Source organism: Chrysochloris asiatica, unplaced genomic scaffold (assembly GCF_000296735.1).
Source record: "Chrysochloris asiatica unplaced genomic scaffold, ChrAsi1.0 scaffold00030, whole genome shotgun sequence".
Lineage (NCBI taxonomy): Eukaryota > Metazoa > Chordata > Mammalia > Afrosoricida > Chrysochloridae > Chrysochloris > Chrysochloris asiatica.
In genome coordinates, this window is record NW_006408548.1 from 11,323,304 (window position 1) to 11,349,048 (window position 25,745).

Sequence of the window (25,745 nt, forward strand, 5' to 3'; positions counted from 1 at the left end):
TATAACTGACTGTAAGAATTATGGAGATTACTAGTTACAATTTTTTTTTTTTAAATGATAAAAGAAAACTGAAATGAACTTGATCTACTTCTTTGATTTCCTTTGGAGAACAGGGAAGAAAAATGCCTAGTCTGTGCCTTGTTCGTGGCAAAACCTCTCCTAACTTGAGGGCCAGTTGTCCCCCGCCTCAGTAGGAGTCCTGATACGGCAATGTGTAGGATAAGTCCTGGATTGCTAACCACAGAGTTAGTGGTTCAAACCCACACCCACTATGAGTTGGAACTGATTCAATGGCACTTAACAAAAACAACCTAGGATGCACTAAAATGCAGTTTAATTGTTGATTTCTACAGTGTTTAGTTGACTTTTTCTGGAGAATCAAAACCAAAATGTGTTAATGCCTATAATGCAGAGTATTTTTTATATTTTACTTTTCCATTTCAGGGTACTAATAAACACTTATATTAGTAGAATATATAATTCTTTACGTGCACAGTTAGGATTTCTCACAGAATACCTCTCTACATAGCCTGGCTTCTTAAAATTACATTTAAAATATTACTGGATGATCAGAATTTTAGGTAGGTGGTTCACCATTTCCTCCTTGGAAGCCCTATATGGGGTTTGTTGTTGGAACTGACTTGATGACACTTCACAATAACAACACTACTACATAAACTGCTTTAAGACTAAAAGTTAAATGTTGCACTATAATTGATAGCAGGTTATATTCTTGTCTTTGGAAGGAAGAAACTTAATGCAACTTTTGAATAGTAACTTGTTACACTTTTACCCTTTTTTACAATAAGAACGAAACACCAATATAATTCCCATGGAATTCCTTCAGATGTATCTTGAAAAAATAGTAACTTAATTAAAATTATTTATTTATTTTTGATAAATAAAGTCTTAGTAAATGTAGATTTCAGTTTAGTGTCTTCAGAAACACATTATGTGGGAATCCAAAATATTTTCCCTGGGAGCAATAAAGAAAATGAAACCTTGAATGCCTTTTAATAATTGGAAGTGTTTTAGAAATACCTGATATAGGTTGAAAATATTTAATTGAAATTGAATGAAAGAAATTAGCTTTACACTGTATAATGGAGTCTTGGTGTACAGTAAGCACTGGACTGCTAGCCACAAAGTTGGCAGTTTGTACCCACCAGCCACTCCTTGGAAATCCTATTCAGGATCTCTATGAGTCAGAACCGATTCAATGGCACGTAACAACAACACCAGCAATGCTGTATAATTACAGACGTAGTCTCTAAAAGATGAAAATGTCTTTGGCAATAAAGTGTTGAGAATATAGAATGTGAAAATTAAAACATTTTAAGGTTTTGTTTTTTAAACCATGACAGGATTTGTCTCAAGAAGACAATCTGAAGGGCAGAGATCTCCAGAGACTAAGCATTTCAAGGTATGAACATTCTTCAACATTTAAACAAAAGTATATTTTCATCTGTAGACCACTTTGTATAGGTACCTAGATTTATGTTATGAATTCATCTTAAAAGAAAGGAATGAATTCTGAATGTGCTCTCTGACTACCATATGTGTATTTGAAATATTTAACTGTTATTTAACAATTACCTTGAACTTGATTAGTAGAAAAGTTCATACTGTGATCCCTTAAAAAATGTTGAACATTCAGTAGTATTTTAAATATAATGTTAAGCCTGCTAGGGTTATGCAGAAGTATTCTGTGAGAAATCCTGACTGTGTACTTAAAGAGGTATACATTCTAGTAATATCCGTGTATCCGTTAGTCTTTTGTATAGCATGAACCATCCTATTGTGATAATAACAAAAGTAGTTATCAGAGTACTTTGCTTCAACCCTTTTTCCTTAAATATATTTACTTCAGTTCTGTGCTTTAAATTTCTCTGACATTGTTGGTTTCTGCTGTATTAGCATCGTATCTCTCTCTCTCTCTGGACATACCCGTCCAATGAAAAATACAGATTTGATTTCACTGTTATATCTTCTGTTTGTTCATTGGGCTTCCAAAGTGAATGATCTGCTACCTGTTCCCTTCAAAATCAGAAATGAAAGAAATGATCAGTTAAGGAAAACAATTGGAGGTAGTGATATCCAGCCCGCTCTTCCATACTAGTTAGTGGTTGGCAAGCTTTCTCACCCAAAGGGCCAACCAGCAGATGTTGAACTTTGTGGGCCACATAGTCTAGGTCACAACTAATCAACCCCACCTTTTGAACTGTGTTTCAGTTATGCCTTCAACTTTTACAGCAAGCAAGTTTATCCTTTTAAAAACAACAACAGCAACAATGCGTTTAGTATGATGTCTGTGTAAACTCTTTCTCAAGGTTGTAGAGAAGGCACTTTGTCCTAAAGGACCTGTTTTCCATCTTAGATAATAAAATGACCCATGTTATGTCATTTAAGCTTGTCTTCTTTTTGTCATTTAACCTAGATGTCCTCTTATTAATGTGTTATATTTGTTAATATTATATAACCATGCTTTAAATAATTTTGGAAAGAGGCAAGGAACAAATAAAAGGGCTGTGTAATTTTTAGAATTACAAAATATAGACTGAGACTTCTGTTCATGGGGGATTAGATAATTTGAGTCAACAGTTCCACAGAGAATAACATTAAAAATTGAGCATGTCACCCCTCCCCCCCCAAATAATCTGTTTGAAAATATCAGATAATTTACAAGATGGTGAATAATTTCTAAGCCAGGATTTGAAGGAGGATTAAAATTCAAGGAGGAAAGCCTAGTTTTTTGAGGCCCTTTTCCCTCCGGAGGCATTGCTGGTTTCTGAAGGAGTGCTTTTGAACAGCCACAACATGGGCTAGGTAAGCAAATGGGTTAAGGACTGGAGTCCAGTGTCATCAGCAGGGGTTTGCCTTTGGTGAAATCACTTCTCATTACATTGGAACTCGACTGCACCTTATGAGTAAGCATGAATTAAAAGTAGATTGATCCTCCCATTCGATAATAGTTTCTTATTTTTAAGTGCCAAGAGTCAGTTCTAACTCATAGCAACCCTATGCACAACAAAGCAAAATACCATTCCCGAGCTTGAGCACATTGCTACTGCCTTATTGTCAGTCTATCTCATTAGGGGTCTTCCTCCTATTTGCTAACACACCACTTTACCAAGCATAATGTGCTTCTCCAGAGACCAGTCCCTCCTGATGATGTGTCCAAAGTATAAGAGACAAAGTCTCGCCACACTGGCTTCCAGTGAGCATTCTGTTGTGCTCTTTCAACATAGATTTGTTTGTTCTTCTGGCAGTCCATGGTACTTTTAGTATTCTTCTCCAACACCATAACTCACATGTATCAATTCTTCCACGGTCTTCCTTATTGACTGTCCAAGTTTCACGTGCATCTGAGACTATTCAGAATACCATGGCTTGGGTCAGGTGCACCTTAGTCCTCAAACTGACATCTTTCTTCTTGAACACTTTACAGAGGTCTTGTGAGCAGTTTTGCCTAATGCAATACCTTGTTTGATTTCTTGACTGTTGTTTCCATGAGTATTGATGGTTGATCTGAACAAAATGAAGTCTTTGAGAGTACCAAACAATACCAATCTTTTCTCTCATTTATCATGACGTTATTTACTGGTCCAGTGTTGAGGATTTTTTTCTTTACATTGAGGTGCATTCCGTACTGAAAGCTGTGGTCTTTGATATTTATCAATAAGTATTTTAAATCCTCTTCGCTTTCAGCAAGCAAGGTTGTATCATCTGCCAGTGGTACTGAAGAAAGAAGTCCAAGGTCCACTATAGGCACTGTCAAAGAATAAGGCTCTGGGAGTTGATGGAATACAAATTGAAATCTTTCAAGAAACTGATGCAGCATGGAAATACTAACTCATCTATGCTTAACAAATTTGGAAGACAGCTACCTGGACAACTTTCTGGAAGAGAGCCATATTTGTGCCCATACCAAAAGAGGTGACCCAGTAGAATTCAGAAATCACTAGACAATATCATTTATATCACATGCAAATAAAATTTTGCTAAAGATAATTAAATGACTGCAGTACATTGACAGGGAACTGCCAGAGGCTCAAAACAGAGTCAGATGAGGATGTGGACTGAGGAATATCATGTCAGATGGAACTTGGCTGAAAGCAAAGAATACCAGAAAGTTGTTTACTTGTGCTGTATTGACTATACAAAGGCTTTTTACTGTGTGGATCATGACAAGCTATGGGTAACATTGTGAAGAATGGATATTCCAGAATACTTCATTGTTGTCATGAGGAATCTGTACATAGACCAAGAAGTAGCTTTTAGAACAGAACAAGGGGTTACTGAATGGTTTAATCAGGAAAGATGTACACCAGGGTTGTCTTCTTACATCATGCGTATTTAAGTCTATATGCTGAGCAAGTAGTTTGAGAAGCTGGATTATATGAAGAACATGGCATCAAGATTGGAGAAAGGCCTTGCTTACTGAAAGCGAAGAGGACTTAAAATACTTACTGATGAACATCAAAGATCACAGCCTGCAGTATGGGTTGTGCCTCAATATAAAGAAAACTGAATTCCTCACCACTGGACCAATAAATAACATGATAAATGGAGAAAAGACTGATGTTATTCAAGGCTTCATTTTGCTTGGATCAGCTTCAACACTCATGGAAGTAGCAGTCAAATAATCATATGACATATTGCATTGGGCAAAATATACTGCACAAGACCTCTTTAAAAAGAGCAAATATACCAGTTTGAGGAGTAAGATGCCCCTAATGCAAGCCATGGTATTTTTAGTAACCTCATATGCATGTGAAACATGGACAGTGAATAATGAAGACCACAGAAAAATTGATGCATTTGAGCTATGATGTAGAAGAATATTAAAAGTACCATGCACTGCTAGAAGAATAAACAAATCTATGTTGACTTAAGTACAGGCAGAATGCACCTTGGAAGCCAGGGTGGCAAGACTTTGTCTCTCATACTTGGGATATATTATCAGGAGGGACCAGTCCCTGGAGGAGGACATGCTTGGTAAAGTGGAGGGGTCAGCAAAGGAGAGGATGACCACCAACAAGACGGATTGGTGCCATGGCAGCAGCAATGGACTCAAGTGTAACAACAATTGTGAGTATGTGCAGGCCTGTGCAGTGTTTCTGTTATGCACAGGGTTGCTATGAGTAGTGGTCCAACTAGATGGCACTTAACAACAGCAATCATACAACCATGATTGTTGTTGTTGTCAAGTTGGTTTCAACTCACAGCAACCCTATATAGCGTTTCCGAGGAGCAGCTGGTGAGTTTGAACTGCTGACCTTGTGGTTCAAACCAACCTTATGGTCTAGTGCTGTAACCCACAGTGCCGTGATAGAGGAAATAAAAAGAGGGGTGTAATAAAATGGAAAGTTTTCCAAATAACTGAAAAATAATTCTTAAAAATATGTAAACTTTTGTCATCTGGACCTGGAGTCTTGGTGTGGCATTTTAGGATAAGCACTGGACTTTTAACTGCAAGGTTAGTAGTTCAAACCAATCAATCAGAAACTCTAGGATCGCTATGAGTCAGAATCAACTCGATGGCACTTACCATCATCATCATATGGCTTGGCAAACAAGGTGCTGCTATACTGTTTCTTTAAGGAACTCTGGTAGCATAGTAATTACTAGTCAGGCTGCTAATCTCACAGTCAACAGTTTGAAACTATCGTTGGTTCCGTGGGAGTTAGATGAGACTTTCTGCTCCTGTGAAGGTCTACAGCCTCAGAAACCCTACAGAGGGTTGCTGTGAGTCAGAACTGACTAAATAACTCTTAACAACAGTATTAATGGCATCCAATAATTAAAAAGTTTACTCCCTTAAGGAAATAGTATGGTGTGGTTGGTGGTTATGTGCTGTGGAGTTAGTTCCAACTCTTAGCGACTCTGTATAGGGTTTCCAAGGAACACCTGAACCCCCCAAGCCGTGGTATTTTTAGTCGCCTCGGAAACCCTATACAGAGTCATTGTGAGCTGGAACAGAGTCACTATGAGCTGGAGCTGACTTGAAGGCACACTACCACATGTATGTGAATGCTGAGCAATGAATATGGAAGACCAGAGAAATACTGATGCTTGTGTATTGTGTTGTTGTTGTTAATAAGTGCCATAGTGACTCTTTGTATGATTTGCAAGGAGTAGCTGATGAGTTTGAACTACCATCCTTGTGGTTCAAACCGACCTAGTGGTCCAGAGCTTTATCCCACAGCGCCAAGCATATTAAATAAAATCTGTCTTGGAAGAAATATAGGAGAATACTTTTTAGAATCGAGGATGGCAAGACTTAATCTTACATTCTTTGGACGTGTTATCAGCAGGGACCGATTCCTGGAGACATCATTCTTGGTAAAGTAGATATACTTAGTCAAGGGGGTCAGCAATAAAGAGGAAGACCCTCAGCAGGAACTGAGGGGAGAGGACATGAGGGAGCAGTGTACATAAGAAGGGGCTTCAAAAAGTTTATAGAATTATGGAATTAAAAGATAATGGAATTTTCCCACACACTTTTTGAAGCCCTCAGAGTCTTACAAATACCTAGATAATAAGGCTGGTTTGAAACTGCTCAATATTTGTGGGATGACGACATGTCTTTTCCAATCTCATTTAAATATTTTAAATATTTTGTGCAAGTAGATAAAGTTAAAAATAAATTTTTTACATCCTGGAGTTGTGCTGTAAGGCAAGCACTGAAGTGCTAATATCAAAGTCAGCTGTTCAAACCCACCAGCCACTCCTTGGACACCTTATGCAGCATCAATATGAGAAAAGCATCAATACTTAGAAAAGCACTAGTAAGCGTTTTAACTGAAATAACACTGTCATTACTTTTTTATCCACAAGAGGGAGAGCTTAAACTTATAATTCTAATTCAGGTGACATTAAGGAAAACAGAGCAAAAAGACTATATTTTACTCTGTGACCTAATTTTCAGTTTAACTTAATTTATAAGTAGTCTTCATTCAGTTGAATTGGAAAATATACTGACCACTGCTTTAACATCTCTATTTAATTATTTCTCTTTTATTTTACATGCTTGGCTAGCTATTGAATAAGTTTTAGATGTGCTTGGTATTTCATTGCTCGTACACTGTCTTGGGCATTTACTTTTCCTTTTCTCAAGTCCTATTGACTTCCCATCACTTGCCAATTAGAAAGATATTTTAAAAGTTTATTATTCATTTCACAACTATCTATCTGCAAGAATTAGCATCTGAACATTTAATGCATATTACATTTACTGCTGTGTAATGTGAGTAACTCTTTGGAAAGCATATTGGAGTCCGAGAATTGCATCAAGGGACCAGCATCTGTCTTCACATTTAAGACCGGTTCCTTTGTGAAACTTATTGTAGCAAAATTGCAAATGTTTACTGGTATAGCAAAGGTGGTTAACTAATTTTTGTTAGGTAATTATTTCACACCTATCAAAAACTGCAAAAAGTCTTATGATTGTTAGCGTAGTGGTTATGAATCCGGCTGTGAACCGCAAGTTCAGCAGTTCAAAACAAACCAGCTGTTCCGTGGGAGAAAGATGAGGCTTTCTGCTCCCATAAAGATTTACAGCCTCGGAAATCCTGTACAACAAGGTCGTTATGAGTCGGAACCGACACCATGGCACATAACAACAACACCTAGGATAATGGCACTGGGCTGCTAACCACAAGGTCAGTGATTCAAACCCACCAGCCATTCCTTGGAAGTGGTCGCTATGAGACAGAATTGACTCCATAGCACTTAACAACTGGCTAATCAATGAAGTTATAACAGACTAAAATGAAAGTAATCCTAAGCACCCCCAAAATAAAACAATTCCTATTTAAGAAATGGGAGGCCTGGTGTGGTGCTGTAGGATAAGCACTCAACTTAATCACAAGGTCAGCAGTTCAAACCCACCAGCCACTACTTGGAAACCCTATATATGGGATCGCTATGATTCAGAATCAACTCCACGACACTTAACATCATCACCACATCTAAAAAGTTAATCCAAGTGGAATTAAAGTATTTTCACATGGAAAAAAAGGTATGGAGCTTCAAAAGATTCATGGGAAATTTTCATTATCTCTTAATTCCATTTTTTTATTAACTAATTCAGTGTTTTAATGTATCTGTTACTTTCTTAATTACAGTGGTGTTTTAGATTTAGTTATATCTAGAGTCTTTTCCCCTGGAAGTCTGTTTAAAGGTTTTTGTTTATGGTTGAATACAAATGGCGGTATGGTGCAACGTTTGTATACTTTGATTTTTATATGGTTATTGATAACATTGTAGAATAGAATACAGGTTGAGCCAAAAGGAGACAATCATGCACATACACATTAGAGTGTTTATTAGAAGACTGAAACCTATAAACATGTTTAAAGTACCTAATTTAAGTAGCGTTTCTCAGATAATTGAGATAAAATATCTTTCACTGTGAAAATATCAGAGGGATTTGTGAAGCTTTTACTTCTATTTCATTGAATCTTCCCTTTCTAGCTTCTTTTCTCTTACCAGAAAATCATCTGGCTCTTCGTATCTTGGGCTGTCATGTCACATTGGTTTAGAACCAACAGTATGAGACAGCTCAGTCAAACATAAAAAAATAGAATGCATGAAACCTACAATTTATTTTAATGTGGGCTTGAGTATACATGTAGCAATTGGCATATTGTTTTAATTTACATCATCAAAATAGAATGACTAGGAGACAAATTTAAAACATACATGAATGAATGTAACTTTATTGTCGCTGAGATTAGCAAGTAAAGAACATATTCTTTACTATTACATTGAAACCACTGGACACTGGGGTACAAAAAAAAATCTCAATTCTGAGAAGAAATCTAAAACTTGTTGAGTAGGAAATGTCTTTATAATAACATTCTGTTTAGTACAGTGTAATTAGGATCAGAGGAAGGACATGTATCATCTCAAAACTAATTTTAGCAGTACAGATCTTTTTTAATATTGCTGCCTTCTGTCTATAAAGAGAATAATGACCACTAACTTTTTAAAAACAAAACTGTATTTCAGTGATAATATGCAGCATGTATACTGGGAACTGAAGAGAGAAATGTCTAATTTACATCTGGTAACTCAAGTACAAGCTGAACTGCTGAGAAAACTGAAAACCCCATCTGCAGTCAAGAAAGGCAAGTCACTATTTGCCGGAAACCAACTGATTCCAACCAAACTGTTTGATGAGCAAGTAGCTATAGTATCTTATCAAAATCTCATCAAATGAGTTTGATAAACCAAAGTACATATACTGTGTTCCAAGCCTACCCATGCTCTGCTTTAGCTTCAGTCTCACACTGGTCAGCTTCACACATAAAGGTGTTGCTGATGTGTTTTTCTTCAGTACTGTATTCTTTTCCCCTTGTGGCTTTTTCTCAGCCAAGTGTTGCTTATGTGTATAAGGCTGAGGTGTTAAGTTTGCTCTAGTTGACCTTTTACCACAACTATTTCATATATTACAAAGAAAAAGGATACCAAATGTTTTTTTTTTCATTCCCATGCTACAAAATACACTGAAGACCTAGCTTTCAAAATTGTTTTGAAAATAATAGTTTTCAGTTTTTTTGGTTGATTGTTAAAAAATATACCTCATTGTTCTTTCCATAAAAGACACGTTGCTTAAAACAGAAACTAAGTGCTTTTTCCACACCCCATTCAGCCCCAAAACCATTTCAGTTGCTTTGCATTTTATATTTAATTATTTTAATAAACTGGTTAAAATTGTTCAGTTTTGTATAACTAGTTGTGGCTACTTAACCAAAGCTATTTTTGTACCTCAAAGAAAAATCAGTGCATTTTTACCTCAAATTGCTCAATAAGTGTATTCTCAAAAATTTTGCAATATAAGTTTGAATTCCCTAAAATTTAAAGAAATGGGATGTCACTTATTATATATAAAAAAAAAATAATAATTATCATGTAATTATGTTTATGAATAGTTCTCCTCTTTGGGTTATTCACTGCCACAGAATAATGTTTTACATTGGGAAAGAAAACAGTTTAGAAAAGGGGATATATTCCTTCAGGTTTGCAGTACTTACAAATCAGGCAATACAATGTGTATGTTACAATGTGGTGTTAGCAGGCCTTAGCTTAGTTTCTAGTTAGGTTTGCCTTTGAATTTCTCAGTGCTCAGGGATATAGTTGAAGAGACCATAAATTGAGATGGACATAATTTCACAGGAAGTTTTGGTGTGACTGTGTGTATATGAAAGAAGTATAACTTTCCAAAAATAACAAAGGAAAAATGTTTTTTTCATACTTGGGCAAAGCTCATTGTTTTGTACCTCCAAACTGGCAAAGTGATATACCTTCTGGCTCTTTTGAACTCTTAGATTCCTGAGCAGAGTTTCACAGACATAGGCAAGCTCAAGGTCACTAGTCCTTACCAGTGATTTCATTGCTTTGAGGAGCAAAGACTAGATCATCTTTCCCTGGACTACAACCAACCTTTATCCAGAAACTATTAAAATTTGTTTCTTCTAAAACCACAGTGAGCTAAGCCTTAGTTACACTTGGTATCCTTGTTGAGCTTAAAATATATTTCTTTTCTTTTCTACCATGGTACATGAAGTTGGATGAGATTAAAAGCGTATAGTACCATTAAGATGGCAGTGGCTAAATAGCAGTCTTAGTATACTAAACACATTTTTTTTTTGCCTTTTTTTTCCAGTTGATGTATGTTGTGACCAGAACAAAATTTACATTTACTATTTATATGTATTTTACAAGAAACTGGATTACTTATTTAAAAGCTTTTATTTAAAATGTATTTATAAAGTTGCTTTAAATATATATTAAAAACATCTATAAAACTTCATTCGGGTCTTAACAATTTACATTATGTAATTTAATAAAATTTATTTCTGGATCACCTATGAAGGAAAGGTTTGACCAGACAAAATAATTCTATACTAGCTTAAATAAATATGAAAACATAGAACATCTTCTAAATCCCCATTGATACATCAACTGTCTGTAAGTCTTCACTGAGCCATGATAAAAAACAGAGTTAGTACTTGATTTTAAAGTCAGTTTTCAATTGTTAAATGCAGTTCTTCATTCATCTTCTAATGTTCTGGCATTGGCAAGACAGCAATACTTATATTCTTTTTCTAGTCAGGAAAGTGACATTTGGAATTGCCAATTGACTCAAGTCAACCATGTCACTACGTATCTGATCCAGAATTAGAGCTCATACGGTCTACTTCCAAGTCACAGTGCTTCGATCATCACCCTAACTTGGAAATGTTCATTTTTAGAATTCAGCCAAATTAATGACTTGTTAGTGTTTAAGATCACTAATGCCTTGAAAACTGTTATCTAACATAGGCTTTCTTTTCAGACTTTGCCCAAGAAGGGAGCAATGAAGACCTGGGGAGAGACAGCACAAAACTGCACCTGACAAATTATACTGCAACATACAAAAAACATCCACCCTTCTCACCAAATGGCAGAGCTCTTTCTCATACCACATCTTCTCCTTTACCAGGAGATACAAAGGTTTTTTCAGAGAAAGCAATTCTCCAAACATGGACAGATAATGAAAGAACCATTCCTAGTGATGGTACAGACTTTCAGGAACACAACTCTTATGGCAGAAATTCTCTGGAAGATAATTCTTGGGTATTCCCAAGCCCACCTAAATCAAGTGAGACAGCATTTGGAGAAACCAGAAGCAAAAATTTGCCTTTACCTAACCTGCCACCACTGCATTACTTGGATCAACATAATCAAAACTGCCTTTATAAGAACTAATTCTGAAAAGATTTGTGATTTGGCCACAAGGATATGTATATCTCTCATTGGTTTCCCTGAGAAATTATTTAACAACCTGAAAGTGGATTCTGATTAATATTTTGCAGTATGTATATATATATATATATATATATACATACATACACACACACACATGCATATTTGCACATACTCAACCATTACATAATTATCCAGTTAATTTTCTAGTATGAAAGTATATTCTTCAGCTCCATGTTATGACTAAGAAGCAAATATGCATTACTAAAGAAGTAAATATGCATTACTAATAATTAAGGTGTTTTTAAAAAGACCCTTTTGTTGTTGTTTTTATACCTTTGATTACAATTGTGAATTTCATCCTCAAAATTGGACCTTTTTGGACATGGATTTACAAAGCATGTAATATATATCATTTATAAAAAATAATCAGGTTAGTTCATGAAACTAAAATTATGTAAGTTGGTTCAAATTACATAAAAGAGTAAATGGCAGTATGAATAGGTTCTATTTCTATTGACCATAACGATAATGGAATTATTTTTGTGTCTATACTATTCCATCTCTATATGCCATTATGTTTAAAATTTAAAATAGCATATTAATCACAATATTGTTTGCCAGTAAACTTTAGAATTACAATTTGATTTCTAACACTCCAAATAATCTAGTCATTGAGGCCAACTTTGTCCCAGTTTATTGTTCAAGTCATAATTGATTAAAATGAAATAATTGTAGAACTATGTGTTACGTGAATGAATGATTAAAAACCAATTAGAAGTAGAAAAAGCAACAGAGACTTCAGGCTATAATCTGTCTCCTTCAGTGATCACAAGGAAAATATAAATAAATGTGTTTAACTTTATAAAGTCATTTTCTCCAAAGGGACTACAGCTGCTGAGAGAACGCCTTATAAATATTAGGGTTTGTTTTGAAATGTAACATTTTTATTCATGATGGTGATTTTAAATTAAGAATTTAATTCTAGAAACGAAGTTTGTACAATCATGAAATTTGTGAAAGCTTTCTAGTTGGCCTGTTACTTATAAACAAAGAAATGACAAAAAATGGCTTGACATGGAACTTTATGGGAAAATTTAAACTTCAGGGTAGAGGTATTATGAATATTAAAATATAATGTATTACATGTTTCATGCATGTTTTGCCTAGGGATAAAGTCTTCCATATAAGAGGACTTTACTTTTTTGATAGTTTCATATATCTTGAACTCAAAAGAATATCTCAAATCTCTTCTGTATTACTGAGTAGCATATATACATAAACAATGCTCACTGTTCACCAGATATTTTTGTCTTTCTATTATCTAACTCACTTACTCAAGCTTGTCTGTGATTAATGGAATTGGTATCAGATGCTGAAATTTATTCTGACCAATGAACACAGCTGACTCAAGGGAGTATGATATCTTGCCAAATAATAGAACAAAACTCAATATGCATAAAACAAATCCAAGAATCGAGGCTTTAGCTGAAGGAAGCAACTACCTGTGTAATAACAAAGCAGCAGAAACTATTTCTCATGTGGCTGCATAGGCTGTATCTAATCTCTAGTGTATCTTATTGGTTTGCCTTTTTTAAAACCAAATTGGAAATTTTTCCTTTGTAAAGAAAATACATCTTAGGAGACAATGGCTTAATTAATGCTTTGAACAATGTGAAGAATTGTTTCATTAAAATGAATTATTTTTGTTTGAAATTGAAGTGGATGTGAATACTGCCCTTGCCTATGTATTCCAAAGTCAACCACTAAAATTGATACTTGATCATTTGATTCATGTAACAAACATTTCTCCTACTAATCTTTAAGCCAATTTCCTTTGAGTGAAAACACACTTTTCCAACTAAACCATAGAGTGATGATACCTATCAAACCAAGATGCTGGAAGTCAGTGCTTCAGTGTTCTTGACAATTTAAAGTGCTAAATAAACGTGTAGGAAAAGGTGGCTGTTGTTAGCTGCCATCAAGTCGGTTCTGACTCAGAGACACTGTAAGGTTTCAGTGGAGTGGCTGGTAGCCCTGAACTGCTTACTTTGGGTTAGCAGTCCAGGGTTATCCTACAGTGCTAAAAAAATGTTTATACTGTCAAAATTTTATATTATACTCTTCAATACAAAGATTGAAAAATAAATGGGAAGACTGCCAATACTTTACATATAATCTATTTAAAATTTAATGTAGATCTGTTGTATACTAGTTAAGACTTACTTCAAAGAGATTCCCTTGAATATATCTAGAAAATTCTTTTTACACTGATAATTTGACATATCCATAACAACAGAATGAAGAGATAGCTAGCAGCTAACAACTAAAAAGCTACCTACTCCTTTTCCTTCTAATTCCTTATTAGATAAAATAATATGTATGTCTTTCCTAAAAAACACCTTTTTACTGAGGTGCTGCCAAAAGAGAACCAAATTCATAAGTAGAGCAAGACTATATCTATGTATGATATGTGAAAAACCAAAAATAAATACGAGCAAAAGTGAAGACTTAAAAAACTAAAGGACTCAAACATAAAATGATAGTAATTCAGAAAGGCTGTGGATTGCCACTCATAAATATGGAATAAGCAGAGGCATAAATAAGCCAAGAATCATCTGAAGGAGACACGTAAGTCAAAGAAGTAGACACAAGAATAGATGCAATGGACTTCAAAAAGTTTGTGGAAAAATTCCATTATCTTTTAATGCTATTTTCCCACAGACTTTTTAAAGCCCATTTTAGGTAGATGAGTATCCTGAAAGCTTTGTAGAGTTGCTGAGTTTCTGATAAGATAAAGAGGTATGAATAAATTATTAAACCTAATTTGTCTAGGGCCTAGAGGGAAAGTGGCATTTATGTAAGTGAATGTGCCCATAAAATTGAAGCAGATCCCATTGATTTGAATATATATTATACAATAGTGGCTATGAATAGTGATTAGTGAATAGTGGATTATGACATAATCCCCTAGCTGCTTAAAGCAACTTTTTTGGCTTTTCTTTCATTTGGGTCATTCAAAACAAGAATTAAGGTCCTTTGTTTTAGGAAGTAGTTTAGTACCAAATGGCCAACACAAATACAGACTTGCATGCCTTTATATTACATGATCTCAGTGTTTCTAGATTTACTTTGCTTTTGTCTGTTTTAGTAATCCCCTTCCCTCCTTTTACACTCTGAGGTATGAAAATGTGGTTTCTTTCCATTTCAATTAAGGGTAGTTTTTTAAGTGATTGACTAAAGAGTAAAATGAAATCAAGAAACCACTGGTCCTTTAGGGGCCTATTTGCTTTACCTTATTAATTTTTTATTATAAATTAATCTCTCAAATCTATATAATGGGATTGGGACCAAAGTTAAATCTTGTCACAATGTGTAGAATTCCTGTGATTTTAATGAAGACTATGGCGCTGTGGGTTAATGTGCCAGACTGCAAAGCCATCTGAACTGCCAGGTTGGCGGTTCAAACTCACCAGCTGCTCCTCGAAAATCCTATACGGGGTCGCCATGGATCGGAACCGACTCAACGGCACATAACAACAAACAACAACAGCAACATATAAATACGAAGGCGTCCTGGCAACGTAGTGGTTACAAGTTAGAGTGCGCAACGCAGGGTCTGCAGTTCAACTCTACTAGCTGTTAAGTCAGAGGAAGATGAGGCTTTCTGTTCCTGTCAAGATTTCTTGTTTCGGAAACTCTACAGAGCTGTTAATGAGTTGAAACTAACTGAATGCCACACCACAACTGCTACAACCACCATATAAATATGTACAAATTTGCTAATTTTGAAACTGGTTAGAAGCAGGTAAAACTATGTTATTGAATGCCATCAAGTCAGTGTCAACCCATAGCGACCCTTTATGGGGTTAGCAGCTGGTGAGCCTATACTGCCGACCTTGCAGTTCAAACCAACTTTGCTGTCCACTGCATTAACTCACAGTACCGCACCAGGACTCCATTATAACTATAGGGAAGAGTTAATGGGAAAAAGGAGCAAATTTTAATTACTGTATTGGGACAGAATTTTCTTATACTAGCTCCTGAGACCATTCCTATGTTACAAATTGGTAATTTATGCTTTTAAAGAAGGCCTTTTAAAATGAAAGGTTAAAAGTATTTTAAATAAAGTTAAAAGGTCAAGGAACATAATGCAAAGCTGTAAGTAAAATTCATGTAAGTACTTATCTCTTTATGTTTCTAAGGGTTTACACTAATACTACTACTAACAGTAAGTTGGAGGCACTATTCTAAACACTTAACTTGCAGTATTCAGTAAACCCTACAAGCATGTGAGACTCAATCCATGGTTGCATGGCTACAAAGTGCTAAAGCCAGGAGGATTCATGTTCATACATTTTGCTATACTGTCTAGTTACTAGCACCTTTGAAAGCTGTCCATCCCTGCTTTCCTTTAGGCCCTTTTGTTTATGTGATTAACCTGTATATACAATAGTAAAGAGTCCTGGTGTGACACTGGGCTAATGCTCTGGACTGCAAGGTCACTTTAAAACGCAAGGTTGACAGTTCAAGCTCACCAGCCACTCCTTGGAAACCCTGTACAGGGTCACTATGAGTCAGAACTGACTCAACAGCACTTAACAACAATCGTAAAGAATAAGATCCACAGGGGACTTAAAAAATCAGCAGCACTGTTAAAGGACTACTCTGGAAAATGTTATTAAAAATCCAGAATGATCAAGAAAGTCATATTTCATTCCACTAATTACTCCAAACACATTTAATAAACTGGAACTCTGATGTTTAAAACAAAAAAACAAACTTTATTTCAGATAAAATCAACATTTCCATAATTTAGGATAAAGTAAAAAAGATACTCCTTATCCTGATTCCATTAATAACACCGATTGAGCCTTCTGTAAATATTAGAGTTGCTGAATGTCATTTAAAACTTGGTCTACATGCTTGTGGGAAGCTTTTGTAGCCTTTTCTTAGTAGGAATTCCAGTTTTTCTGAATTCTTCCCTTTCTCTCAGGTATTCCATTTTGCACTCTTCATAAAAGGCTGGATCATTGTAACTACAAAAAAGAAAGAAGAAAAAGCCTGTCTTTAAAATGAATTAACAACTGCAAGCTTTCAATATAATCTTATTATTAACACACAGGCACATAACTCATCTTGCTCAATCTTTAAAACTAGACAGCAGTGATTGCGAATTCATTGTAAACATACGCAACGAAATTAAAATTGTGAAAAAAAGCTTAGTGGTCCTTTTTTGTATTGTCATGCTCAGCCTGGAAATGTTACCACTCTCTAGGCTAAGCACTGGACTGCCAACCCACCAGTTCGAGCCCACCAGCTGTTCCACAGAGGAAAAATTAGACTCCAGCAAAGATTTACAGCCTTGGAAACCCAATACAGGGTTGCTATGAGTCAGAACTGACTCGGCACTTAACAATTATTTAGAACAGTGGTTATGAGTTGGGCTGCTAACCTCAAGTCAGCAGGTCGAAAATACCAATCATTCTGCACAAGATGTGGCTTTCAGCCTGGGAAACCCTATACAGAGTTGCTCTTATAAGTTGGAACCGACTCCACACCACCACCTAGCTTTAAGGATCACATGGTGTTACAGGGCAAATAGTAAAGACTGCGTTACTGTGAATGTACAATAAGTGCTACTATGATACAGGTTACACAGAGCAACATGGAAACGTGAAAGGAACAGAGAAAGGAGGCAGGAGGAGGGCTGTCACAGGCTGCATTCTGAAGGTCTAACAAATGCAGAAGGCACACAAGGAAAAGCACATAGAAGAGAGGAAATGGATCCAGGTGGATGTGTACAACTGACACAGCTGGAATGGACAAACATGGCTCAAACCATGATAAGAAACAACTCGGGACTGAGACAAGGAAGGGGCGAAAGAAATGGATCTGGGGGACTTTAGGGGAAAAAAATAAATAACTAATTAGAGTTAGAAGATAATGAAGATTACGTTAGAGCGGGAGGCAAGCAGCTGAGTTCAGTTTTGGGCCTGATGATAGTGAGTGGCAGAGAATGGCACGGCCCACAGGAAGTAACTATCCAGAGGTATAAACTGAACTTGCCCATATTAAAACAGAAACCAGAGGTAGAACAACTTTTAAAAGTAGGCTAAAGAAGAAAAGGCTGAGAAGCAGTAAATAAAGATGTTGGGGAAAGAAGAAAAGAGCATTATCAGGGAAGCCACATAGAAATTTTAGGAATATAATTTCCATACAAAAAGAAAAAAGCTGACAAACCAGAATCATCAATTTATAGATCCATCAGAGAACTGAGGTATTAAAGCAAGCCACCACCTCAAAAGATGAAGAGAAAAACAGGCAAATACCACAACCACCACTGTGAGTGGGAGTGTTTTAGAGAGTTGAGTCATTCCAACTCACAGCAACCCTGTATAGGGTTTCTAAGTTGCAGCTGGTGGGTTTGAACTGCCTGACCTTGCAGTTAACATTCCAGTATTTTCCTAAAGAATTACACCACGACTCCGATTTTGAAATTATCAGGCCAAAAAATTTAAAATGACTATGACTAATACGGACTCCTGGTGTGGTGCTGTAGAATCAGCAGTAGACTGTGAACCACAAGGTCGGCAGTTCAAATCTACCAGCTGTTCCTCCAAAACCCTACACAGGGTCACTATGAGTCGGAACCAACTCAATGGCACTTAACAACAACAACATGATAAATATGCTATTAATATGCCCCTATGGGTCAGAACCGACTTGATGGCACTGAACAATAACAATTGCGTCATCAGTTTGTTGAAAGATCTCAATTTGTATTCTGTCAATTCCCAAAGACTTGTCCTTTGCCAATGCCTTTGCCAATGCACCTTGGACTTCTTCGCTAAGTATCACTGACTTTTGATCATATGCTACCTCTTGAAATGTTAAAGACCAACCATTTCATTTTGTTAAGTGACTCTGTGTATTCCTTCCATGTTCTTTTGATGCTTTCTGCATCATTCAATATTTTGCCCATTTGTTGTTCTTGTCAAGTGCCGTAGTGTCGGTTCCGACCCATTACGACCCTGTATAGGGTTTCCAAGGAGCAGATGGTGAGCTTGAACCACTGACCTTGCCGTTCAAATGGCTTTGCAGTCTGGTGCATTAACCCACAGCGCCACACCAGGGCTCCATTTTGACCACAGAATCCTTCATACTGCAAAGTCGATGCTTGAATTTTTCTTCAGTTCCCTCAGCTTGAGAAAGGCTAAGCATATTCTTCCCCTTTGGTTTTCTAACTCCAGGTCTCTGCACATTTTGTGATAATATTTTACTTGGTCTTCTCAAACTGTTCATTGCAATTTTCTATTTAGCTCGTTTACCTTTACATTTCTTCCATTTGCTTTAGCATCGCTACACTGGAGAGCAAGTTTTGGAGTCTCTTCTGCCATCCATTTTGATATTTCCCTTCTTTGTTGTCTTCTTGTGATTAGCATTTCAACACTGACAGTGCCACCAACACTCTCAGAATGGACTGGATGGAACCTATTATTTTCTTCAGTGCCCTCAAATGCACGTGAAAGTTGGGCAATAAATGAGGAAGACCATAGAAGACTTGATACATCTGAAGTATAGTGCTGGTGAACAATGCTGAAAGTATTGACTGCTAGAAGAACAAACGAATGTGTCCTTGAAGAAATACAGCCAGAATGAGCCTTATAAGGCAGGATGGCAAGAAATGGTCTCGTATTCCATAGACATTTTGCCAAGAGGGAGCAGTTCCTGAAAAAGGGCATCATGCTTGGCAACGTGGAGGGTCAGCCAAAAAGAGGACAATCCCCCGGTAAGATGGACTGAGAAAATAGCAAGAACAGGCTCAGACATATAAAATATGAGGCTGGCACATGACCAGGCAGTGTTTCATTCTGTTGTGAACTGAACTGACTGAATGGCACCTAATAACAACAACAATTTACAGGGTATAAAAGATTATTAATATTCTTTATTCAGAAAAGTTAACACTAACAAATACAAATCACAAAAGAGTTAACACTAGCTGAACACCAACTATGACCAAGGCATCGTGGTAACTGTTTACATGTATTACCTCATAATTACTCCAAGGCTATAATTATTCTATTTTACACTGAGGAATCTGCCTAAGGTCACATGGCTAGCTAAATTTTGGCTGATCTAATTAAGCCAGGTTGCCCTTTCCACAGGCTGTGTTTCTATCCACTATGTTCTAGTGTTGCCCTGTCTGGAAGGAGGAATAGTAATAATACCAATTTTATTATGGTTCCTGAAACTGAGGCATAGAGATTACTTAACTGATAACTAAACAGATTTAACAAATTCAATATTATTCATTAAACATCTCTTGGAGCACTAGGGAATAGAACTAAAAGAATAGTTAAGTCACAGAAAGAACTTCTTTCTGACTAAAGTGTTTATCATTGGTTGTTGTTGTTGTTAAGTGCCGTTGAGTCGGTTCCAACCCATAGCGACCCTGTACAGGGTTTCCGAGGGTGAAAGCCTCATCTTTCTCCCGCGGAGTGGCTGGTAGTTTCGAACCGCTGACCTTAAGGTTCGCAACCCGACTCGTAACCACTACGCTACCAGAGCTCCATTTATCATTGGTACTGACCCCAAAACAATCGCTAGTACTATTACTATTAATTACTGGTAATGTGGGCCCACCATTTGTCTGCTAGTATGTCATACTGTGGTGGCTTGTGTTTTGCTGTGATGCTGGAAACTATGCCATTGATATTTTAAATAGCAGCAGGATTACCCATTGTGGACAGATTTCAGTGGAGTTTCCAGACTAAGACAGACTAGAAGGAAAGAGGCAGATTGCTTCTTGATGTTTGGCCACTGAAAACCTTGATTAGCAGAAGAACACTGTAAGATATAGTTTCAGAAAACAAAATATAATATGATACCACCAGAAAATGTCAGTTATAGTGCCAGCAGGTAAGACCCTCAGGTTAGAAGTCACTGAAAACATGACTGGGAAAGAGCTGTGTCTTTAAAGGAGAGTTGACCATAATGAGAGACTGGAATAGAGCTTTTGGGACATTCATTTTCTGATGAGGCACAATTCAAAATGAGGAGATACAGCTACAAATAACCATTAATAATCAGAACATGGAATATATGGTGTATGAGTCTAGAAAAAAATGGAAGCTGTGGGAAAAAAAATGTTATGAATAAAGATTGATACCCTAGGCATTAGTGAACTGAAATGGACTGGTATTAGCCATTTTCATTATGACAAGCATGTGGTTTACTACGCGAGGAACAACAAATTCAAGAGGACTGGAGTAGCATTCAGTATCAAAAAGAACATTTCAACATATATCCTGAAATGCAATGCTATCTGTGATGATATCTACACGCCTACAAGAAAAACAAGTTAACATTATCAAATTTATGAACCAACTAAGAAAATAAGTGATGATGATATTCAAGAATTTTATCAACTTCTTCGATGTGAAATTGAGCAAACATGCACTCAAGATGCACTGACAATTACCCATGACTAGAATGCAAAGGTTGAAAACAAAAAGGAAGGATCAGTATTCGGATAATATGGCCTTGGTGATGAAATAATGGAGATTGCATGATAGAATTTTGCAAGACCAATGACTTATTCAGTGCAAATACCTTTTTTAAACAACATAAAAGGTAACTAACTACACATGAACCTCACCAGATGGAGCACACAATAATCAAACTGACTACATCTGAGGGACTAGATGGTGGAAAAATTCAATATCAGCCAAAACAATGCTGGGGTGGACTAGGGAACAGACCAACATTTGCTCATATCCAAGTTCAGAATGAAGCTGAAGAAAATGAAAAGAAGTTCACTAGACGCAAAAAATATGACCTTGAGCATATCCCAAATGAATTTACAGACCATCTCAAGGACAGACTTGAAGCATGAGACACTGACACAAAACCAGAAAAGCTGTGGCATGACATCAAGGACTTCACAGAGGAAGAAAGCAAAAGGTCATTTTAAAAAAGGAAAGAAAGAAAACACCAAACAAAGTGAATGTCAGAAAAGACTCTGAAATTTGCTTCTGATGTTTTTGTTGTTAAGTGCCATTGAGTTGGGTGTGACTCACTGATCCTGCATAGGGTTTCTGAGGAGTGGCTGCTGATTTTAAACCACCGACTTTGTGGTTCAAACTGACCTTGGGGTTGAGTTCTTATCCTCCAGGAGTAGCTAAAGCAACTGGAAGTAATAAGTATTAACAAAAGAGATGATCAGAAAATTTCAAAGACAGCTTGAGAAGGCAAAGTTAACTATTAAAATGAAATGTGCAAAGACCTGGAATTAGAAAACCAAAAGAGAAGAACACACTCAGCATTTCTCACACTGAAAGAACGAAGGAAAAAATTCAAGCTTTGACTTGCACACTGAAGGATTCCATGGGCAAAATACTGAAAGATGCAAAAAGCATAAAAGAAGATGGAAGGTATACACAGTTACTGTTCCATAAATAAATGAATGATGTTCAATCATTTCAAAAGTTAGTTTATGATTAAGAACCAATGGTACTGAAGGAAGAAGTTCAAACTGCAATGAAAAACAGGCAATGGTGAAAAATACGCTCCAGGAATTGACAGAATACAACCTGAAATCTTTCAACAAACTGATGAAGCAATGGAAGTTCTCACTCATTTATGCCAAGAAATTTTGATATTCAACTGATTGGAAGAGACCCATATTTGTGCTCATTACAAGGAAAGATGACCTAACAGAATGGGGAATTCACTGAATGATATTAATATCACTTCCAAGTAAAATTTTGATGATTATTTTTAAAAAAACAGTATATCGATGGGTAACTGCCAGAAACTCAAGCCATACTCAGAAGAGGATGTGGAATTTGGCATATCATTGCTGACATTAGATGGATCTTGGCTAAAAGCAGAGGTACCAGAAAGATGTTTACTTGTGCTTTATTGACTATGGACAGACTTTTGACTGTGTAGACCATCACAAGCTATGGATAACATTGTAAAGAATGGGTATTCCTTAACATTTAAATGTGATCATGAAGAACCAAGAGGCAGTCGTTCGAACACATTATGGTTTTAAATCAGGAAAGGTATGCACCAGGGTTGTGATCTTTGACAACACTTATTTAGTCTGTATGCTGAGCAAATACTCAGAGAAGCTGGATTATATGAAGGAGAATATGGCATCAGGATTGGAGGAAAACTCATATACCAATTACGCATTACCATTTATTGCTTGCTGGAAGTGAAGAGGACTTAAATTACTTACCGATGAAGATTAAAGTCTATGGTCTCCAGTATGGATTGCACCTCAATGGAGAGTGCATTATTTCTTCTATACCACTGGACCAATAAATAACATCATGAGAAATGGAGAAACAAAGTTGTCAAAGTCTTCATTTTGCTTTAGATCCACAATCCACATTAATGGAAGCAGCAGTCAAGAAAGCAAAGGATGTATTGCAATAAGCAAATCTACTGGAAAAGACATCTTTCAAGTGTTCACGAGCAATGATATCAGTTAGAGGTCTAAGGTGTGCATGACCCAAGCCATACTATATACAATAGCCTCATATACATGGGTGAGTTGGACAATGAATAAGGAAGACCCTAGAAGAATTGACACTTTTAAACTATGGTAGTGGAGAAGAATAGTAATAGTACCATGGACAGCCAAAAAAACAAATCTGTGTTAGAAGTATAGCCTGAATACTCCTTAGAAGCCAGGATGGCAAGACTTTGTCACTCATACGTTGGATATGTTATCAGGAAGGACATGGAGAAGGACATCATGCTAGGTAAAGCGGCGGGTGACCAAAATAGAGGAAGACCCCAAACAGAATAGGCTGGCAGAGTGGTAGCAGCAATGGGCTCAAGCATAACAATGACCGTGCAGATGGTGTAAGACCAGGCAGTGTTTTGTTCTGTTGTTCATAGGAGCACTAGGAGTCTGACCCAACTTGATGGCACCTAACAACAACAACAACAACAACGTGCAAATTGAGCATGTTTCCTCACCTAACGGCTGTCCCATTTCTAAAACAATCGATAAAAGGTTAAGCGTACATTATTTGCTATTTAAATAGAAAGCACATAGGATTCAGAGAATCTGTTTCATTTAATCTTTTAAAATACATGATATCTTACCGGCATATATGCTACCCAGGTTAAGAAAGCAAAGTCTAGAAGAAGTAATGGGCACCAACACTCGGATGACACTTCTATCTATCAAATAACAACACTTAGTGCAGCAGGACTCTTTCTCAGTGTAATAAACCATCAGATAAAATAGACAGCATTCAAGTTTCTGCATTCAAGGAACTTTGCATAATTTCACTTTAAGATCTGAAGAACTACAATGACATACATGCTGTTTAAGAACTATTGTTAAAGTTAAATTGATTAACTGGACTTGAGCAGTATTAAAAACTTTCGTGCATCAAGGAATTTATCAGGAAAATAAAGAGACAACCCACTGACTGGGAGACAAATATCTGGGAACTTAACGTCTGGTAAAGGCTACTATCTAGACTATAAACTACAAATCAACAACAAAAAGCCAAACAGTCCAATTAAAAAATGGAAAACGGACTTGAACAGGCATTTCACCAAAGAAAATATGCAATAAGCCTATGAAAAGATGTTCAATAGCTTTAGTTTTTATTGTTGTTAAGTGGTGCTGTTGCTTTTTTTCTTTAGTCTTCATTTAATTTGCCCCAGCTCCTCTATAAGTTAAGCGACACTAATAAATCACAAGGTTGGAAAGGTCTTAGAGATTCTAATTCTGTACCTTTCCATTAAAAGAAATAAAAATAAATCTATACTGAATTCTAGAAATAAACTTGTTGATAAAAAAACCCATTGTCAAATATTGTCATAATATTTTTACTCAGATAAAAGTTGGCAAAATAACTTGAAAAGATCCTTTCATCACTACATTACATTGTTTTTTCTTCTTTTAGAAAAATTTTAATAAATTCAAATTTTTGACTTAGCCAATGCTGTGATGATTTTGGTAAGGGGAGTGGTATACATGCATTATAGGTAATTAAGTTAACAAACAACATACTCTAACCAATTATGTGTGTGTTTCTGGGTGCGTGTGTGCAGATAGACCACAGGACAAACACTGAGGTAACTACTTACTAAGCAGTTAGACAGTCTTTCATTGCAGAATTTTCTTTCCGGCATTTTACTACCATGAGGATTCCAGAATCCTTGCAACATTTGGTAAAATCTGAAATAAAAAATTTGGAAGAAAAATAAATACTGCTATAATTATATTAGAAGTTCTGGTGTGGTGCTGTAGGATAAGCACTGGATTGCTAACACTAAGGATGTCAGTTCAAACTCACCAACCATATCTTGGAAACCCTATATAGGGTTGCAAGGAATCAGAACCAACTCAATGGCACTAACAACCAAACAACGTATTTAATGAAATTATCATTCACTGAACACCTATTATCTAGATTGTGCCTGGCACATTGGAAATATTCACTGCAAGACATGTAACACTAGTAAAAGAATAAGATCAACGGCATTCTTTTTGTAGAAATAAAAGAGAAGACTTGTGAGAAATAAAAGATGGCTTTTAAGATAAGGGGATGAGGAGGCTTTGTGGAGATAGGCAGGATGTAGAGTTTGAGTAAGATTTCTAACAGAGAAGAGAGCCTCTTCTATGGTGAGTGAATGAAAAGAGTAAAGGGAATTTGCTTCTAGTTACCAAAAAATTATGATATTGCTGTCTAATCTCCGCATTTCTTCTTAGAATACAGTAAATAAACTTGGTGGACCCCAATCTGATGGCACAAGATAACTCTGTTCTGGAGTCTCAGGTCTGTTAACAGGGCTCTCATTTCATTCCCAACTCTGCTCTTAGATTCCCCAGAAATTTCAAATGGTTTTCTTTTGAATTTCTGTTTTCATAGTTTGTCTACAGAATTCTACTGGTCCTTTTGGTATCCTACATACTCGGAACTACCAATCCAGAAAACCCTCATGCC

General features: G+C 36.3%; 2 protein-coding genes across 2 annotated transcripts in view; one reads left to right on the forward strand and one right to left on the reverse strand.

Moving 5' to 3' along the window:
• AZI2 (5-azacytidine induced 2) overlaps positions 1-11,864 on the forward strand; it is a 36,954-nt gene extending 25,090 nt beyond the window's left edge. The window contains exons 6-8 of the mRNA XM_006851606.1: positions 1,365-1,423; positions 9,016-9,134; positions 11,345-11,864. Of these exons, the coding sequence (XP_006851668.1) occupies positions 1,365-1,423; positions 9,016-9,134; positions 11,345-11,757 (591 nt within the window). The 3' untranslated portion in view covers positions 11,758-11,864. The remainder of the gene's footprint in view (positions 1-1,364; positions 1,424-9,015; positions 9,135-11,344) is intronic.
• Positions 11,865-16,672: 4,808 nt separating this feature from the next.
• The window catches only part of CMC1 (C-x(9)-C motif containing 1), a 114,013-nt gene continuing 104,940 nt past the window's right edge, over positions 16,673-25,745 (reverse strand). Inside the window, exons 4-5 of the mRNA XM_006859175.1 lie at positions 24,886-24,976; positions 16,673-16,793 (exon numbers count right to left, since the gene is read on the reverse strand). Coding sequence (XP_006859237.1) covers positions 16,673-16,793; positions 24,886-24,976 — 212 coding nt within the window. The remainder of the gene's footprint in view (positions 16,794-24,885; positions 24,977-25,745) is intronic.